The sequence below is a fragment of the Chamaea fasciata genome, unplaced genomic scaffold (assembly GCF_029207755.1).
Source record: "Chamaea fasciata isolate MVZ Bird 193981 ecotype frontalis unplaced genomic scaffold, bChaFas1.0.hap1 SCAF_3, whole genome shotgun sequence".
NCBI lineage: Eukaryota > Metazoa > Chordata > Aves > Passeriformes > Sylviidae > Chamaea > Chamaea fasciata.
The window spans coordinates 15,104,413-15,119,895 of NW_027094088.1; the positions used below are offsets into that span (position 1 = coordinate 15,104,413).

A 15,483-nucleotide genomic window follows, 5' to 3' on the forward strand; every position below is an offset into this window, starting at 1 on the left:
TTTATCTTTCTTAGGCAAAAAAAAAAGTTCACTGGAAAGGACATCAGAGGCCAAAGGCATCTCAAAAATATCAAAATCAAAAAAAAAGTACATATATCCTAAATATAATTTATAAAAGTACTATCCCTGTGTTTTTCCTCAGTGATGCTTCTTAATCTATATATAAACAACTCATTCACTGAAAATTTTAAGTTATTTTCTTTATTTGAAGGAATCAAACTGCTCTGCGGCTACCTTTTTGGATCAAATTCTGGATAGCTATATAACTACGTATCTCATATAATGAAGTTCCAGCTTATGTATGGATTTTAATTTATTTATTATTTTCCCCAGAAATAAGATTTTGTAAGAATCCAGGTCTTTCAAACTCAGGTCTTAGTAATTTTATTCATATACATTTTATATAAAATAATAACATATATACACACACTTGCATTTATATAAAATGATTTATAAATTTGTATATTAAAAATTTAATTTCAAACTGTGATTACACATAGAGATGAAGAGTGGCTAAACTGATTTAATGGCCATCTACTGGAAGGGTTAGGAAAGAGGTATAGCATGAAACCCCGTATATTACACTGGATAAGTGCTGCATTGTCTCGGTTCAAATCGCTGGTGGTGAAACAGCGCTCCCTGATGTCCAGCAAGCGACTTGGAAGTCCAAAAGCTCCATTCTTACCCATGTTCTTGGATGAACTGTTCAACAACCTTCTGAATATTGTAGCTAACAAAAAGCAAAATTGGGAACCAGTTAATTCCACTATCTCATAAAGAGGACTTAGAGTCAGGTGAAGTTCTGTTTCTTTGTCACTGGGTTCAGGGATCAGCCTTTCCATGTTGATGTTTTTCCATAATGCTTCAAGTTAAATCCTTGAGTCATTCCCTTCTCAGCCCTACCTCAGGCTGCAGAGTCCTGCAAGGAGAGAAAGGTAGAGTTCCAAACATTCTCACAGCTCCCTCTCACAAATTCAGTTTCCTCAAAATTCTAAATCCAATGTTGTGCAATGGGTCTGAATCAGAGCAGAGACCTGAGTCCTGGCAGGCTGGGGACAGTACACTGGTGGAAGTCACAATACCTATCCAATAACTTGATTGTGACAGATTTTTGAGTGAATAAAGAGGTCAGTTAATATTTTGTTGGAGACCCACCAGCCCAAAAATAATTTTGGAAGTGGGAGGCCTATAGGAGGTTCTGTGTGGATAAAAATTGACATTGTAAGCCACTTTATTGATGTAAAGGTGTAAAGATTAAGGAAGTATGGATGTCACAATTATCACTGCAGCTTCATCTTTTGAAATAGGAAAAAAACCAAGAGAATATTTTCCTGGTCTTAAAGATTCAGATGGTCATGTGGAAGTTTCTGTAACCTACCCCTCCTCTGTTTTTCACAGTTATGAAATGAACAGTTGATGAGTTTAGATTCCTTAGATGAAAATAGTATCTAAAAAAAAAGAGAGAACAATGAATGCAGGACAACTCACTGTGAATATACATCCAAGAAAAGAGAACATCGAAGAAACAGACTTTTGCCCTGCCGATGTATTTTGTATTATCTCCATCCTATTGCCAACTGTCCTGATTTCAGCCTGTTCCATACAGAGATTATGTTAGTTGGTAGATTTACCACTTGGCATATTTTTTATCTCTCTCCCTGATCAGAAACTTGCCGTGATCTTTTCCTGAATATGCTCACTAACTCAGAGCACATAAATAATATTATTAATAGAAGGTGAGGAAGGTGTAAAGAGGCCTCTTTTCTCATTACCATAACAAATGAGGTCAGTTACACTTTTATTGGCCTGCACAGGGGGAAACAATGAAAATGAATGTATGTCTTGCCATCTTCCTAGGATAAATCTTTAGCTCTAATAAGAAAAGGCAACAGTAAGATTTCACATTGAATCTTATTAGCAAAGGGATTTTTTTCATTCTTCTTGTTACATTTCAATAGACTGCCTTAGATTAATTACATACTACGACCTGCACTAATTGCCTCTGTGGAAAGGTAGCAGCAGAATATCCTGTACCTCTGTTTTAATGATCTTTAAAGTTAGGTATCCCTTCTCCTTCATGTCCTATGTCTCCTGGAGAGATGTTTCCCATCCTCGGGAGATGTTTTAATTATACAATGGTTTGGGTTTGAAGGGACCTTAAAGATCATCTCGTTCCAATCCCCGGCCATGGGCAGGGTGGGACACCTCCCACTAGACCAGGTTACTCAGAGCCCCATCTCCCCTGGCCTTGAACACTTCCAGGGATGGGGCACCCACAGTTTCTCTGGGCAACTCACGCCTTGTCACCACTCTCACAGAAAAGAATTTCTGCCTAATAGCTAACCTAAGCCTACTCTCAAGTTGGATCCATTCCCCCTTATCCTGTCACTACATCCCGGAGAGGAGAGGATTGCGGTGCCGTTGAGCAGCTGAGAGACTCAAGACAGGCTCACAGCAAGACCCAGCACCGCCATGCCCGCCGCTCCCCGCTCCGCTCCCATTGGCTGCCGTGTCCTGGGCGGCAACGGGGGGGAGGGAGGAGAGAGCGCCCCGCCACCCAATTGGCTCGGCCGCTGCCCCGCGCATGCTGATTGGCTGCGAGAGACGCCACTCGAGGTGCGGGGGCGTGAGGGGGAGGCCGCTGAGGCAGGCGGCGCGGGGGGCTTTGGGCTTTCGCGCAGGGAGCCAAAAGCGCGACCTCGCCCCAGGAGCCTTTCGTGCTCGTGCGGCAGCCACCCAGGAGCTGGGGAGCTAGGTAGGCTGCTGTGAGACAGCCTCCAACAGCCCCCTGCCGAGAGACCTACTGGAGGCATAAATACATTTAATTCCGCCAAAAAAATACCCTTTCTCACTCTCCATTTTGTATTCCCTTAAATTTTGCGGTTACAAACACCCCAGGTACGTTTCCTTGGTTGTGCCTTCAGGGTATGTTCAACTTGAGGGATAAATTTAATTCCCAATGGCAATTATGAGCTCAAGATTTTATTTTAATATTCCATGGCTCAATCACAGTTCTGCTGTGTTAATTCTATTAATATTCCTTTTTAAAAAATGACACAATCACAAATTGGAGGGGAAGAACACAGGTTTTTTGATAGATGTAACTAAGTGAGTGGAGCTACAAGGACCTGACAAACAGCAACTTTTCCTGGAAAGGCTCTTTTCCCATTTAACAAAGTTGACTGGAAAAAGCAAAATGGAAGGCTCCTTCTAGTGGGGAAAAAGAAAGCTTTATAAAATTAGAACTAAATCAAAGAACTCTATGTGGTTTTCTTAGGGCACAAGACTTAGATAATCAGTACTGATAAAATTAATTCTCCATCTGACATACAAGCTCTACTGAAACATTTCATGTGAACAAAAGAAATGTACTAGTGCTGAAACTGACTATTTTTGTAGTTAATTTCTTCTTATTTTTTTAACAGGAACCTTTGCTTAACGAAATGAAACACAATCTGGTGTGTCAGACACCTCCCACTGTCACTGTGCATGTAAAATCCAGTGCATCCAGATCACATCAGCAAAAAAAACTTACTAGACTAAAGCGATCTGCTTTTAAAGACCAGCAAGAAAATTGTGAAAAAGGGGTTCCTAGTCAGAAATACAAATGTTCAAAGGGACCATGTCTAGTTATTCAGCGTCAGGAAATGACAGCTTTCTTTAAATTATTTGGTAGGTTAATAATGTGAGATATGAATAAATTTACTGAACAGAATGATTTCTAAGCTCAGTAATTTTGAGAGTGCTTTTTATACAGAAACTAGTGGCAATTCTTTATCAAAACGTTTTGTTGTTATATTTTGGTACATAAATATTTAATGCTTAAGTTCAAAATACAAGGGCTACCAAATTGATGAAAGTATCTTTTTTTTAAAATTACAAATGAAACCAAGGTGGTTTGCTACTTTTTATTTTATGACAATTTTCCTTCCTATTTTCTCTTACATTTCAACAAATACATGTAAAATAACGTGCATCTTGTTTTACACAAGGCTTAAAAAAGGACTCCTTGTCTCTTAAACATGTTATTTACTGTGGGAATAAACTTCTGGAGGGAGAATTGGAATGGGAAGTTGATCTAAGGAGCTGGAGCATCTCTTCTTTATTTGTGTCTCTTTCATATAAAGTTTTGTATTTATTTAATTTAGCAAAGACATTAAGTAATAGTGGAAGATTACAGCTGTTTTTTATTTGACCCTTAAAAGCAGAAGTGAATGAGAGAGTTCATGGTAATTACAGTACATGGTCATGGACAATGAAGCACTGACCAAAAATAAGCAAGTATTGCCCTATAAAAGCTGCTAGGTAATCAAGGTGCAGGATCTCAGCAGTCTGTAGTTCCTCTGAAGTAATGGTGTGCTATCACCTGGAAGCATGTAATGCAGGAAGAAATGATGCAAATAGAAAAAAAAAAATACTGGTAATTTTTCACTTTTACCTGCTGTTACTGAGAATGGATGAAATGCAGTCACCAGATTTTCCACCTTGCCTTTCTGGTAGTTTGTTTTCTTTTGTCACTTAAGCTTTTTTCACACCTGACCTCTCCTCCTCCCTCAATTTCTCTCTTCCCTGCTGGTGGGTCTAGCTTATTTTCTTTTATTTGGTTTAATGAACGACTATCTGTTATTTATTTATAAATACCTTCTCACATAAACAGTTTTGGTGTTTGAAATGCTACAGCTTTCTCTTGTTACAGATGATGATCTAATCCAAGACTTCCTTTGGATGGACTGTTGCTGTGAAATTGCAGACAAGGTAAGTGTATTTCCTTCTTAGTTAATAAACATACATTGAGTGAGAAATCTGCCCTTAATTACTTGATGCTTTCATGCAAATACAGAACATAATCTTTTTCTAATGTTTTCACATGGAAGTTTCAAGAAACTTAATTCATGCTTTCCTCATTGTTAGAAATGATGAAAATATCTTGGTGCAAGATGTGTGAATCAGTTTAGGAAATACTATACCTAAATAACACATTGATACTTCATTTTACATTTTAAAACAGTATCTCTTGGCAATGACTTTCGTTTATTTCAAGAGAGCTAACTTCACACCAAGTGAGCATACCAGAATCAATTTCTTTGTGGCTCTGTAAGTACTTTAAAACTATCTGGTTTTATTAGGGTAAACTTTTGCATTATTTCTTTATGACACTGATAATTATAATGTGATGAGACTTCCTTGAGGCAGTATATCAACAACCTGATCTAGGGGGTGGCATCCCTAGGGGACGGCAGGGATCTTTAAAGTCCCTTCCAACCCAAACCATTCTGTGGTTCTATGATAATCTACATACTGTACATAAATAGTGCAAATTCACTATTCTTCCTGTGATGGGACAAGCCTGAGCAGCAGACAGGGGTTGCTTGCATTGGTGTAGTGATACACACAATGGCATTCTGCCTACCAAACTGAATCTGTGAGCTTTTTAAAGCATTACAAGATAAATATGCAGGACAATACCCAGCAACATATACATGGCTCACAGGTGCTCATGTAAAAACCCTGTTTCATATCTTTGCCAGCCTTTAAGGCACTTGTATCAAAACATTTCACCATGACAGGCATCTCAGAAGTAACTTGTTATTAAAGTTTGTGTCAACATGATTTAAATCAACTGTAAAAATATGGCTAGAGAATTTCTGAGAACTTTTTTGAACAGCTGTAAAATGCCTATACTTTGAAACAGTGGTGGAATCAGTAATCCATCTTTACCAGGCCTACATAACCCTCTGTATAACTGCAGGGTTCTGCATTTTCTTTCACAGTGTTATGGTGCTCAGGTCATCTTTTTCGGTAACATCACTTCTCAGATGCTCTGATTTGCACAGCAGTGCAGGGACAAAAGTGGCTGTTCTTTCTACTGTCACTGGTACATGGGGGGTGACATCCACAGAGCACAGAGGACGGAGCCCTCTGACTCCACTGAAGGGGGAAAGGCCAGGCCAGAACAGTGAAAGATTAGAAGGGGACAAAGGATCTGGTGAGACTGGGACTAGAGAGAATACTGGGGTCAGGAGCAAGTGAAAAAACTGGGAAGGAGACGAAAAGTCCTAATTTTTTCAAGTGTGATTTACAGGAGTTTAGTATCAGGTGGATCCAGAGGAAGTAAACATTTTCCTGTTGTCTGAGAAGACAATCCAAAACTAAAAGTAACAGATAGTGAACAAAGGGAAGAACTGAGACATTAAAAAGTCATTTAGGTTTTTCATTTATAACTGAAGATAGACCTGTATTTAGTTGTTTTGTTCCTGATTTAATATGAGCAACTTAATTTTCCAAGAATAGCTGAAATCTATAAAGTAAAAAATGTAAAGTTTAAAATTTCACAGGATTGTTTTAAGCCTTATTTAAAGAATTTAAAGAACCAATCAGAAACTGTTCATTTAATTCAAGGCTTTCTTGCCAGCTTGGAGAAAGATGTCAGGATGTGTTAGTTCTTGCTGATTTACTAATTTAGAAATTCTAGGGTAGAACATTTTTTATAAAATTTTTGGGTTTTTTACCCAAAGAATGCATATGGAACTAATTAAGAAAATACTGTATTTCAGAGAGAAGGCTGTACTTTGTTAAGTGTTTTTCCCTCACAATACCAGAAAAAAAGAACCACTGCAATATGTCTGTTATTTTATGTTAGAAATCATTCTAATATAGTGACTTAAGATTGAATAATATTTACAAACATAAAGATATATATATATTTGAAGGTATCTCGCAAACACAGTTGAAGAAGACAATGAAGAAGCAAAGTATGACATTTTCCCATGGGCTTTGGGAAAAGCCTGGAGAAAGCTCTTCCCTGATTTCTTAAAGTTAAGAGATCAACTGTGGAGTAGAATTGACTACAGGGCTATTGTAAGCAGACGCTGCTGTGAAGAGGTAGGGAGGGAGATTTCATATTGTTATTGTAGATGCTGCAATCAGAACAATTAACACTAGCTTGCAATTTAACTCTGTACGGTTTCTTCCCTAAAGTAAACAGACAATCCATGGGAAAGAAAAGAAGCTGCTAAAATGTAATGGTCCATTTATCCTCCATGATATCTTTTCCTTCTCCATTTAAAATACATTGTTTGAAACTATGTTTTTAAAGAAAACTGGAATATTTTATATTGCACGACTGTTAAAAGTGAAGTTTTTATTGGCTGTAATCTGCTTCATGCAAATATTTTTTATTTACAATCTACCTTCATTTGTTTCACTTCATCCACTTTAGAAATAATTTTGTGTGCTTTACAATTTATAAGGAAAAAATATATTACTCACTTTTCAGGTGAAGTGTGTATCTGGAAAAACACTTGTCATGCTCTGGGTACATAATGTTTACTTCCAGATGGTGGAAAAGTGGTGGGCCTCTTTTACTCTAGAGGCCCATTTCTGGGGATGGGATTAGATGCTACAGGAAAAGCACAAGGAACAAGGCGAGTACAGGAGGCTTTTCCTTGCATACCCTCCCAGCTTCCCACCATCATTATTTCAGTGATGACGAACACTCAGTTGATGTTTAGTATCTGGCCAAAGACACCATCTTGTGTCTCACAGCCTGAGCATGAGCTGGTGTTTGTGATGACTCACGTGAACACACAGGGCTGGAAGCTGGGATGTTTCCACACCTGACTGGTGTCGGGATTACTTACTCCTGCCAAAGGGAGCAAACTTTCCAGTGGGACAGTATGAGACAGAAAAGAGATGATGCCCGTTTCAGCTACGTTAATTCCCTGCTGTACACTAACTGGACCTCTTGTTTCCAGCCGTATATTTTCCCATTAGTTTTACTCTTCCTGTTGCCACGGCTGTTCCCCACAGGTGATGGCCATTGCTCCCACACATTACATCTGGCAGCGGGAGCGCTCTGTGCACCACAGTGGGGCTCTGAGGAATTACGATAAGGGAGCACAGCTGCCCCGAGGGCCCAGCGCCACTCCTACAGACTGCCTGCTCTGCGGTAAGAAAGGCAGATTTGTACGGCTTGGATTGTCATCTTCCTCCTCATCTACTGACACTCTGGAGATGATAGAACTGCATTCATCCCAGAAATCAAAGGATACCTTCTCAGCTGAAAAAATGCTAAACGACTCTCCTTCTTATAAAGCCCAAGGTAAGGTTTAATACTGTGAATGATTTTCCATTAGTTTAGGCAACTGGGGCCATATTTGCCCTTCAGAGTGCTGCAGGGACAGCTCTGTCCCTCCCTATTAAATATGCAGTTACCTTGGCAGAACTGTGCTTTTACCCTCACAGATTCATTTTCATTTTCACATATTGTAACTTGACTTCCTGGAAGTACCAATTGCTTTACGTTGAGTCTCTTCATATTACTTTCATCTACTACACTAGATTTTGGGTTGCATTCCAGTCTAATGTTTACCAATGTGGTAAACATTACCACTTGCTCAGGTGAGACCCCAAATTACTTAATTTTAAGTCTGTTTTTACTTGAGAGATTTTACTTCTCATCTTTGACAAGGGTCAGAAAAAACTGTTTGAGAATACTTTATATGAAGTGAAGTTCACAAATAAGCAGGCAACTTGCAGAATGAGAGCTGGAAGGGAACCATGGCTGTGCTTGTCAACAACTGTTTGGATTTTGAAATAAGCACAGCTCTATCAAGTGAAGACATTCAGTGAATTTTAGTATCTCCTTAAGTTATGCTTCAAGAATTTTTTTCTTAAAGAAACCTATAGTCACCAGTTAGAAGCCAGCACAGTATTCATTTCAAGGGGCAGCCTCTGATCTTACTCATTTTTTTTTCTCTTCATTTCTGGTAGACGGCCAGCGCCTGTCCAGCAAAAGACAACATTGTAGCACCCTGAATCAAGATAAATCCATGGACTGGTTTACAAGCAATGGAGAATGAAATGCACCTGATAAGACAGAAACAAATACTGTGATTTGCAGAACAATCTGGGCTGCATCACAACACCAGACCTGACGGTTCACTTCAAATTCTTCCATTTACATATTGGGATAACAGTTGGTGTTTCAAACTTGATGTGAGGTAGAAATCAGAGCAGTCATTACTTAAAAGTTACACAACTTGCAAAATGTAGCATCTGCTTTGTTATTTTTTATTTTATTATGATACAATATTCAAAATAGCAGCTAAGGAGGCGGCAGCAGCATCAAGAAAGGGGTGGTCGAAACTTTCTCAGCTTGGTAAGGAATGCTAATTCAAAAACAGAAGTTACTACTTTAGTATTTCACTATACAATGATTATTTTATTATTGTAAGTTATATGATTTCATGATATAGGAACATACCAAATACTAGTTAAAAAAAAAAAGTAGGTTTCTTTGAAATAAAAATACCACTAAATATTTAAAATAAACTTTTTCCAAGTGCCTCACCTGAATGAACTTCCTGCCAGTGGGATGGTCGGGCAATGTAAGGCACAGAGCGGTTTGTTTCAGCAGCATCACTGAGTGATTCTGTGAGAAGGACATTCTTTTTTTACTTTGTACCCACAACTTTAAGACCTACATGCAGACTAGAGTAGATACTGTGCATGTAATATTTTTCCCTGACATGTTTTCTTTTCTTTGTTGTCACCTACCAGTATATTCAGAACTCTTTGATTTTTGCAGATCTATACTGTGTTTTTATTTACATCTGTCATATAAATATATATATGGCAGCATTTTTGGATTTGCCAGAACAGCATAATATTAAAACAGACCACACTGGCCACCATTTCTCCTAAGGAATCTTTAAGGCCGTCAGGGCCCTCTAAAGCAGCTAAGGGATGAGTATAAAGAACTGAATTTTCTTAAAAACCAAAAACTTGAAAACAGTAGTAGAAAGGCAGTCATTTTTTATTGCAGATTGAAATCTATTTTCTATTTAGCCCAGACTTTTAATAGGATATTAAAACTTAAGTAACAATTAATAGTCTTTTTTAAGTGTGACAAGGTCTAGGCTGTCCAAAACCTTGCCAATTCTCAGCTGACTTAAGAAGAAACACTACATCTTCCTATACTGGATTATCAAGAGCAGTAATAGGGTATCTCATCAGTAGTAAAGTCCTTACCATTGTATTTGCTTTCTTTAAGAACTGCTTGATCCTGAATATGGATTTCTTCGTATTCATTTTGAGGTGGTTCTTCAATATTTTCTTGAGTTCCCACCATTTGGCTTGACTTGCCATGCTTGAGTTTAGCAGGGAGTACTGACCAGCTTCTGTGTGTTACCTCAATTATCCTTTCACACAAAAAAGGAAGCTTGCAGCTCCGTATTGTGTCTAAAAGGTCAATGACCTGTGTGATGCTTTTGAAGAAATGCAAAGGATATTGTAGTATTTTGAAAACTCAAATCACAAAATCTCAGTTCTACTGACTTTGGCACATTCTTTACCTTTGAGGTTACAGGAGTCCTTCAGTTTTAAGGTAAAGGAGGAACCTGACTACTGCATTGGAGAACAGTGCAGTTACTTTGAGGATGCCATTAAGCCCAAACTTCACTGACCAGAATGAGAACATGCCCCAAGTGGATGCCAAAGGATGTGGCCAAATGTAATTTTTACTGAGTACAACTCCCAAAGAAAGTTACATGGGGAAAAAACCCAACTTTGCTAACCATTTCATTAATGCTGGATGTACATTTCAGAAGATGCTTGGTTCTGTACCGAGGCCAGGTAATGCCTGAATAAAGGTGCCAGAAATAAATACTTACTTTGCTAAGTACACAGCACACACCCCACCTTGTTTCAGGCTTGGATGTACAACAGGCAGAGCACACTGAGGGTTCAGCATATCCAGAACCACCTGTAAGAGAAAGATGTATTAATGTTTACTGGGGAAAACATATGTACATCTGGCAATGTAACATACAACAATGCTGGGGGGGAAAAAAAGGGTTATGGAAAAGAGATGCATACATCAGTATGTAATCATCAACCAGTTTTATTACCGCCTCTCAAAACCTGAGGTGCACACTTACACAAAATTAAGACTTCTCTACTTCCATACGAATTTCTATTAAAACAGCAAGTAGCACTTGACCAACTAAGAAGTTAAGCCTCCTAGTAATTAAATCCCGTAATCCTGACAGTAATCAAAACTTAGAAGACTACATTTACTAACATATTTGAATACCTGTCTCTCAAATGTGAAAAGAAAGATTGTTTAAATGCATAAAAGGAGCACATTATGGTCACAACGTCTAACTTGCTTTCAGTTTCAAGACTAAAAAACTTGTCTATGGCAATTTATCCATCTTTTGCTAGGAAGCTATTCAGATTGTAGAACAATGGGATATGCAATATCTGATGCTTCCTGCAGGACTGTAACTTAAAACATTTTTTGAAATGGTATTTTAATGATGTGTTTTATATTTGCTTACACCATTTTAAAAATTGCTATTTGTTTAAAGCATTTAGTAAGTAAGTAGTTGTAAGCAGTTTGTCCCTTTACTGGGAAGAGTGGTTAACATCAAGCTATTTTCCCGAGCATGACTCCTTTTTAGGAAATCTGGATACAAAGAAGCAGGACAGGAGAGCAAGCCATAGCATTCTCTAAATTACAAGTTAGTTACATTGTGCATTCTATACAGCTGATAGCAAATCGGTCACATAGTTAAATAATTAATAACGTTATGTATGCTTCTGAAATTTAATGCTTGAAATATGTATCTCATAAAAATATCAGTTTCTAAAAAATACATGAAAGTGAGTTGGTCTTTGCTTACAAGACAGCAGTAATCAATTGTAATATTTCTATAGTATAGCTTTATCCGCTTTCATTTGACAACCTGTAACTGAAACCTTGAAAACATTTGTATCTGACAAAAAATTACAATGTTTCTTTCACTGATGAAGACCTGGATTGTTATTTCTCATGTTACACTAGATACGGGAATTCTGTTGTGAGAGTGAGCACTAGAGGTTTTCATTTATGGAGAAAGGACATGAATGTCAAATGGGGGAGTTGTTCGGATTCACTCACTGCATCAAGTGTTACAGATTTCATATCTGCAGCAGCTGTTGAAATGTCTTTAAGAATGAACTCCACGTTATCTGGCCACTTGTCCATGTGTCCTATTTCCCATGCAGAACACCAGCGCCTGTAATTCTTCTTAGCTAAAGCATGATGGTCGTCTCTGATTTCATAACTTAGAACACGTCCCTTGGGCCCAACTGAAAACAAAGAGAAGACACTCCACTCACCACTTAAAACTCCTGTTATACAGACTTAGGGAAAAAACCCAAAACAAAAGCAAAAAACCATAATCTATAACAAGTACACCTTTCCATCTCTGCTTTAGGAAATTATCACATATGAAACAATCAATGACAATCTATGTTTTCTTTACAGTTAAAACAAACATATGCAGAAAAAGTGCTGTGTTTGTTTTTTCACAGATAGAAATCATCAATGCACAGGTAAAATAAAGTGTAGTTATAGTAGCACAGACTGTTCCTGAGATGTTCTCCTGAAGTCACTCCTGCAGCAAAAGACAAGTTGAGCATCTGTGGCCCCTGCTAAATCCTTCTGCTAGAGCAACCAGAGGTGCCAGCTGAGAATGCTGCACCAGTGCTCACAGCTCACAGGCTAAGGAAACCCTCTCACTGATCTCGGCCCCACAGACAAGTTTTCCAGTGTACTCTCTGATTTACCCAGGTTTGTGTAATTTTCCTGCTACTGTCTGCAACAGTAGTAAATGATTAAGTCTAAATTTATTATTCTGAAATTTACCACAAGTCTAATATACACTGTTTCTCAAAGAGGAAGCATTTGCAGGCTGTGCAGGCAGACAGCAGTGCACTGCTACATTTTTCCATATTTGTATTACTCCCATTCCTCAAGTCTATCCCACTGCTCACTTCTCTCTCCTTGCTACTTTGGAATGGATGCAGGCAGCTTTCAGGAAGCAGCAGCTCCCAGCTCAGTTCTGTGCCCTTCTAAGCCATTTCAGCTGGAAGTCATCAGGCTCCTTCCCTCACCTACGTGATCCCACTGTGAATCCATTCAGATAACTGAGTAAAAGAAAGGATGGATTTCCCAACAGTTGCTCCTTGATCCAGTTCACCCTGCATCAGACAACGGCCAGAACCCAGCTTGTAAGAAAGGGGAGGTTTCAGCATGTTGCCTTTAATCACCTGAAGCAGTTGTAGAGTCACAGTGCCAAAAACAGTTTAGAAACATGAGAAAAATAAAATTCTTCACACTGGGGGAATCAGTCTTACCCCCACTCATTCCAAGTAATTCCTACTTTTTGAAACTGCTTTTAAAAAGTAAGAACAGCAAGGTGAAATATCTAGGCAAAACTTCATTACTGTGAAGCTACAGTATGACAAGTTTGCATGCATCCTATTTTCCAGTGCTCAAAGATCTTAAAGCCATGGCAAACAGCACTCTCTTAACTTTATCCTGTTTCATGTCAGTAGTTTCTGGGAATGATTAAAGAAAGAATGGAAAAGAAAATATAAAATGAATAACAATTAAGACATAAATGAAATCTGTTAAATCAACAAGAATTTTGGGATTAAATAATTCCATGGACATTGGTAAGGTGTCCACTAGATTCAAATTCCAGCATTTACCCACGTAGCAGCTGTTTTCCTTGTTGGGTATCACTGGTGGGTATTTAATGATGGCAAAAGCAGCCACCATTAGGAAACAGCAAACAAATCTACTTATTTCTGTGTCAGCAACAAAGTGTGTTCAGCTGTGACTAAAACTTGCTGTATTTGGTGCCGATTTAAATTCAATAAATTTGAAAATAGCAATGCAATTTCATTCCTTTTTCCCACTCCTCAAAATAGAGCTGATCTGGCACACAACACAACAACTGCACTCTTCCCCTGAATAGGGCTAAGAGCCTGGTAATGTAAATGATTTTGCCAACTTGGCCCATTTACAGATAAATAAAAGTGATTAGAAAAAAACCCGTTGGACAAGACTGAAAAATTAGAGGAATAATTGGCAAGTTCAGGTGTGCTTATATGAAATGGCTGAATACCCAAGGCAAAAAAATCAGTTGCCGTACTTAGCAAGAGCTAGTTTTTGCCTTAGCCAGCAGCAGGTATTCCATCTCTTTGGGTTTTGGGTCTGCCTGTAGGGCAAGATGGGGAAAGCTAACGACTGTTACTTTCCCTCTCAATGGAAAGAGAAGCGCTGATGTTTATCTTCTGTTTCATTGGCTTCCAGCTCTTACAGCAGCAGTGGTCGCTTTGAGGATAATCCCATGCTAGCTTCAAAACCCCAATGGAATGAAAAAACCCCAAACACTAGTTTATTGCAGAAAGATGATCAGAAGAAACCAAGCAATAGCATTAGGAGGCAAAAGGAGGGGGCAGAGGTGCAACTGCTGACCTTAAAACTTGGGCCTAACATAACCATCTGCAGTTGAGTGATCTTGGGGCCTTGGAAACCATTTACACTACGGGCCTCTAAGCACCGTCAGAACGGTTCACAGTCCCTGTGCTGATGTAACTTCGCTTCAAGTCAACAAACTATAGGTGAACACGTGAACTGCAGTAAAGCTTTTATGAGCTGAGTAGTTGGAACCATGAGAACCATAAGCATCTGGGCAAAAAGAACCCCCAAATTTTGATAAGGAAACAAACAAATTCACTGTTATGATAAGGAAATAAATAAATTCTCTGTTGTCTAAAGCCAGGTTCTCACCTGCTCTTGACAGGAACAAGCTCATAGCACCAGACCCGCTGCCAGTTTCCAACACGGTGTCTCCCGGGTGGATATCCATCATCATTAATAGAGCACTTATATCCTGCGAGCAAGAAAAACACGGCACGTTACTATACGCAAAAGATTAAAGGTGAGATACGGCCAGCGACCTCCCAGCCACCAGCTGGTACCTTGGGGTAGGCGATGGTGGCTCCCCGCGGCATGAGCAGCACGTACTCGTCCAGCGAGGGCCGCCTCAGCAGCAGCCGCGCCCCGCCCGAGGCGCGCAGCACCTGCCCGGGCAACTGTCCGATGATGTCGCGGTGGGGCAGGACGCCGCCGGGGCTGCTCAGCACCGCCTCCGCCGCCAGCCGGCACAGCAGCTTCAGCGTCGTGTTGTGCTTCCTCCGCACCTCCGCCAGCGCCAGCTCCCCGGCGCGGAAAGGGCCGGAACGCGGACCCGCCGCCTCAACCAGCGCTTGACCGGGGGTGGCCACCGCCACCTCCTCCTCCTTCTCCTCAGGGGGAGCCCGAGGCTGCGGCGCTGCTGCCGCCGCACACCGCGCCACCGCCGCCGCTTCCTCGGGCGGCAGCAGCCGCCTCACCCGCTCCAGCGGCGACAGCGAACTCTCCCATGCCCGCCTCCGAGGCTTCCTGTCGGCAGGAAAAGAAGAGGAAGAGGAGGAGGCGGCCGCCCGTCGCAGCGCGCGCCAAGCCCTCATGGAGCAGCCGGAGGCGGGAAAAGGGGGCGCTGCTCGAGTTCCCAACTGTCGCGCCGCGCGCCTGCGCCGCCCGCCCCGATGACGCCATATGGCGTCATCGGGGCGGGCGGCGCAGGCGCGCGGTGCGAGCAC

The 15,483-nt window shown here is 40.3% G+C and overlaps 2 protein-coding genes across 6 annotated transcripts; one reads left to right on the forward strand and one right to left on the reverse strand.

Moving 5' to 3' along the window:
- Positions 1–244: 244 nt before the first annotated feature.
- Positions 245–15,396, reverse strand: TRMT61B (tRNA methyltransferase 61B). 5 transcript variants are annotated; one of them, XR_010719929.1, is made up of 8 exons: positions 14,821–15,396; positions 14,630–14,732; positions 11,945–12,135; positions 10,674–10,765; positions 10,033–10,268; positions 9,353–9,433; positions 1,379–1,448; positions 245–919 (listed from the first exon to the last, which is right to left on the reverse strand). XR_010719929.1 is itself a non-coding variant. In XM_066178112.1 (7 exons), the coding sequence occupies exons 1-7, from the start codon at positions 15,349–15,351 to the stop codon at positions 900–902; spliced, it is 1,254 nt and encodes a 417-aa protein (XP_066034209.1). In that variant the 5' UTR covers positions 15,352–15,396; the 3' UTR covers positions 247–899. The 5 variants fall into 5 exon arrangements, 4 of the variants coding, with proteins under 4 accessions (XP_066034209.1, XP_066034210.1, XP_066034207.1 ...); XM_066178112.1 differs by lacking the exon at positions 1,379–1,448 and having other exon boundaries at positions 247–919; XM_066178113.1 differs by lacking the exon at positions 245–919 and having other exon boundaries at positions 926–1,448.
- Positions 3,370–9,357, forward strand: SPDYA (speedy/RINGO cell cycle regulator family member A). Its single transcript, XM_066178114.1, has 6 exons — positions 3,370–3,672; positions 4,697–4,755; positions 5,009–5,094; positions 6,711–6,882; positions 7,810–8,101; positions 8,773–9,357. The coding sequence occupies exons 1-6, from the start codon at positions 3,444–3,446 to the stop codon at positions 8,859–8,861; spliced, it is 927 nt and encodes a 308-aa protein (XP_066034211.1). The 5' UTR covers positions 3,370–3,443; the 3' UTR covers positions 8,862–9,357.
- Positions 15,397–15,483: the final 87 nt, after the last annotated feature.